General features: G+C 41.6%; 1 protein-coding gene across 1 annotated transcript; it reads right to left on the reverse strand.

Annotated features, from left to right (window-relative positions):
* Positions 1 to 505: 505 nt before the first annotated feature.
* On the reverse strand, positions 506 to 2,534 carry LOC133736409 (uncharacterized). Its single transcript, XM_062163887.1, has 3 exons — positions 2,302 to 2,534; positions 1,654 to 1,738; positions 506 to 1,315 (listed from the first exon to the last, which is right to left on the reverse strand). Exons 1-3 carry the CDS (start codon positions 2,416 to 2,418, stop codon positions 828 to 830), a joined length of 690 nt encoding a protein of 229 aa, XP_062019871.1. The 5' UTR covers positions 2,419 to 2,534; the 3' UTR covers positions 506 to 827.
* Positions 2,535 to 3,365: the final 831 nt, after the last annotated feature.

Consider the following 3,365-nt stretch of genomic DNA (forward strand, 5'->3'; position numbering starts at 1 on the left):
ACAACAAGGAGATGGCGGCATTCATTAGGCCCAGCTCCTTTTCCGTCGTCTCGGGTCGGATTGGAAGATTCGGGTCGATTTGAGACTGATCAAATTGACTCAGTTGACTAGGCATTGGGACTCGGGTTTGTCGAGGAGGAGTTGGGGTTTCGGCTAAGGAAGGGGTCGAGTTCAAGGTTGTCGCCGGCTGGGAAGCCCTTGTTGGACTGGAGGCGGTCTAGCAAGTTAGGACCAGACTTGGTAGCGCGAACCAGAGCATTGTCGAGCTAGATGGATCTGATTTGTTGGCTGGACAGAGTTTTGATTTAGGATTGAACAAGTGATGATCGGGGTCAGAGATCTCTCCGTGGCCTTGTTTGGTTTTCTCGACTTCTAGGAAGACATAGAGAAGCTCTGATTGTTTTGTGAAACTCATTTAGTGAAGATGAAAATATAAGAAGACAGTAAGGGTAATTTGGAAAATTTAATTCACAAAAGAGAAAAAGGGTGTGTGGTTTATAAAAAAGAGAGTGCAAATTTCACTCCCCTTCAAATATTGCAATAAATTACAAAAACCAATACTTTTCCATACATGAGCAAATGCGGGTCCAAAAATCATAGCAAGCACACTTTGAGATGCCCTGAAAAAACGGACACACTGTGATGCCCACAACATAAAATGGAATTAGAGATAATAGCATTCAGTCTACCCTCCAAAACCCTCTCGTATAGTCCCCACCGAACATACAGGACAAGAGACAAGATTCAATTACGTCCTCGTTCTCGTCGCTGTCAGGATAATGAAACTCTATGTTAGGGAATGCGAAAAAATATTATAATCGAGTATGTTATAATCGCTCTCTGTTCACTATATTTTTGTTGCCGGAATTGAAATTTCCAGCTCGAGATCCTTGCTCAACTGATGAAGGCACAGAATCTCTAGAATTAACTCCACGGATATTCGCCATTGATGTCATAAATGTGCCATTCATAGACAACTTTTTGGGCATTACTTTGTTCACATTTCTGGCAGCCTGTCCCAACTTGTTTGGTTTTGCAAGTGAAGAAATGGGTGGTTTTCCATTAGCATTCCCTCGAGCCATATTACTTTTAGTTTGTAAAGCTTTTAGTTTCCCACGCTCTTTTTCTTCAGAATCACTCTGACTGTCATCGTCTGAGAAGCTTATCACAAGATTATTGTTGGGCCCCGAGTGGGCACGTGGAGGACGCCATCCAGGTGTTGGTACTCTGTTCGCATCATTGCTCTTCTGGGAAGTAGGTTGCTTGGAGGTTTGGCACTGAATATCAGCAGAGCTTGCAGGAGATACAGCCTTCCCTGTGAGATAAACATAAGTCCATCAGACAAATCTAGTACACGATGCTGAATCATGAGGGACCATGAAATTTAATGCGACAAAAGAAAGTCACCAATAAGTGCACTAGTCTGCTACATACATGATTTGTTGACATCTGCACATTTTCATTTCACCCACATGCCTAAGACCAACTTAAAATTTGTCAAAAAAATTTATTTTGGGAACCATCAGCCTCAGATGTATTGCCAATTTGGTAGGAGTGGGAGCTCGACAAGATGATATATATGAAATATTCCATCTTAATGTTTCAAACAAAACAAAATAGAAATCTTTCCCTGTGATGAAAAGCAAGACTTACCCACTTGATTCCCATGGGTGAATTTGTTCACCAGCATGGGCCCTGTAGTACCAGTGGAACGTGCAACCGAGAGAACAGGATTTTCCTGTGGATATTGGATAAAGAGTACCCATTAAAGACAATTATGTATCTTCCTTAACTGACTATAATCACAACACACAATCATTAGCAAAATAGAAACGGTGGAAAGGCATTATCAGGTAAGAACCGTTTTAATACAGAAGCTCGGAAGCAGAGTCAATCAGGTGAAGAACCTTATGATCTTACCAACCAATACCTCTATATTATCACTCATTCCAACATAACTTCTAACCATAACCCCTCATTGAATCCAGAACTTTCCGGTAGCGTAACGGAGAAATTAAAACTCAAAACAGTGCAAACCCCAATTTCATGTACACAGAGACTAATTTCAACACTCTTACTCAATCTAATCCTATAAGTTACCCAAGCTAAAGTAAACTCCAATATCCAGGAACTGAAACAATCTAACATCAAAAATCCGATTCTAATTTCCAGAATTTCCCCAAATCTATACACAATACTCATGCACTGAAACAACAAGCTCAAACAGATAATAATCAAGAACCAAAAATCAACACACAAGTTGCAGATGGGGCTAGGGTTTGGGGAGAGTAATAATCTTACGTCATTATCATCCGAAGAGAGCTCGCCTTCTTCTCTGGATTTGGGAGGGAGCTCCGAGTTAGGGCTTTTGTCCGCCGCGGACTCGACTTGCATCGGCGCTGCGCCGTCGGGCTCCATTTCAGGCGGCGATTACGGGTATGTCAAGGTTTGGGTGACTGTGAGATTTGGAGAGTAAGAGAGGGAAGACCTTTATTGCTGTGAGATGTGAATTGCGAACCGATCAAGGGGATCCAGAAAAGTTACGGTCCGGAATTGGGCCAGCACACCCTTTAAAATATATGATATTTTCAATAATTAAAAGAAATTATAAATGTGAGAAATAATATGGAGGTATTTTTTCTTTTTCTCTTTTTGTTGTTTCCCTCTCGACTCTAATTTCATTTTTCTGTTAGATTCATCTAATCTCTTATTCCCGTTAACTTTTTTTTTTTTTTTTTTTCTGTAAAGTGGGCCGGTGCGGCTGGCCTCAAGTTTTGATTAATGAAACCATAGACTACAAGGGGAGGACATAGAGCCTAAACCCCATATTACAAAATGTAAGGTATTCTAACATGCACTAATTGGTAAATAGTGCACATTTGACAACTCTATTTGCTTTGACAAATATGTGCATAACGGAAAGATAACTCTACAAAGGAGAAGCACCATAACAAATAGCACAGTTTTCCTACTATGTTGCCGCACGGAATCTAATCCGGCGACACTCTGCTACTAGGAGGTTGTGACCATTTGACAAAGCAAGGAACTCGCCGCTTAACTAGGACAATCAAGGCACGCAAGGTGCCCATATCGGGACAACGCCCACCTCTTCTTATTGAAAACAGTAAATAAGTAACAACTAACAAAGCATAAAGTAAATGAAAGCTAAAAACATAGCTGCCCAAATTGGACCCAATTCCTAAACCCTATCCCAATAGTCGTTTAAGATTTGGAGAAGACCATGACCGGCCCATGAATGTTGCTGTCTCACCCCTAACGTCGCACCACCATCCAAACAGAACCACAACCGCCGTCGAGACCTCCCCACCATTGCTGCAACACCATCGAGCCCAAGCCATCTGCCT

This window comes from Rosa rugosa, chromosome 1, assembly GCF_958449725.1.
Source record: "Rosa rugosa chromosome 1, drRosRugo1.1, whole genome shotgun sequence".
Classification (NCBI taxonomy): domain Eukaryota; kingdom Viridiplantae; phylum Streptophyta; class Magnoliopsida; order Rosales; family Rosaceae; genus Rosa; species Rosa rugosa.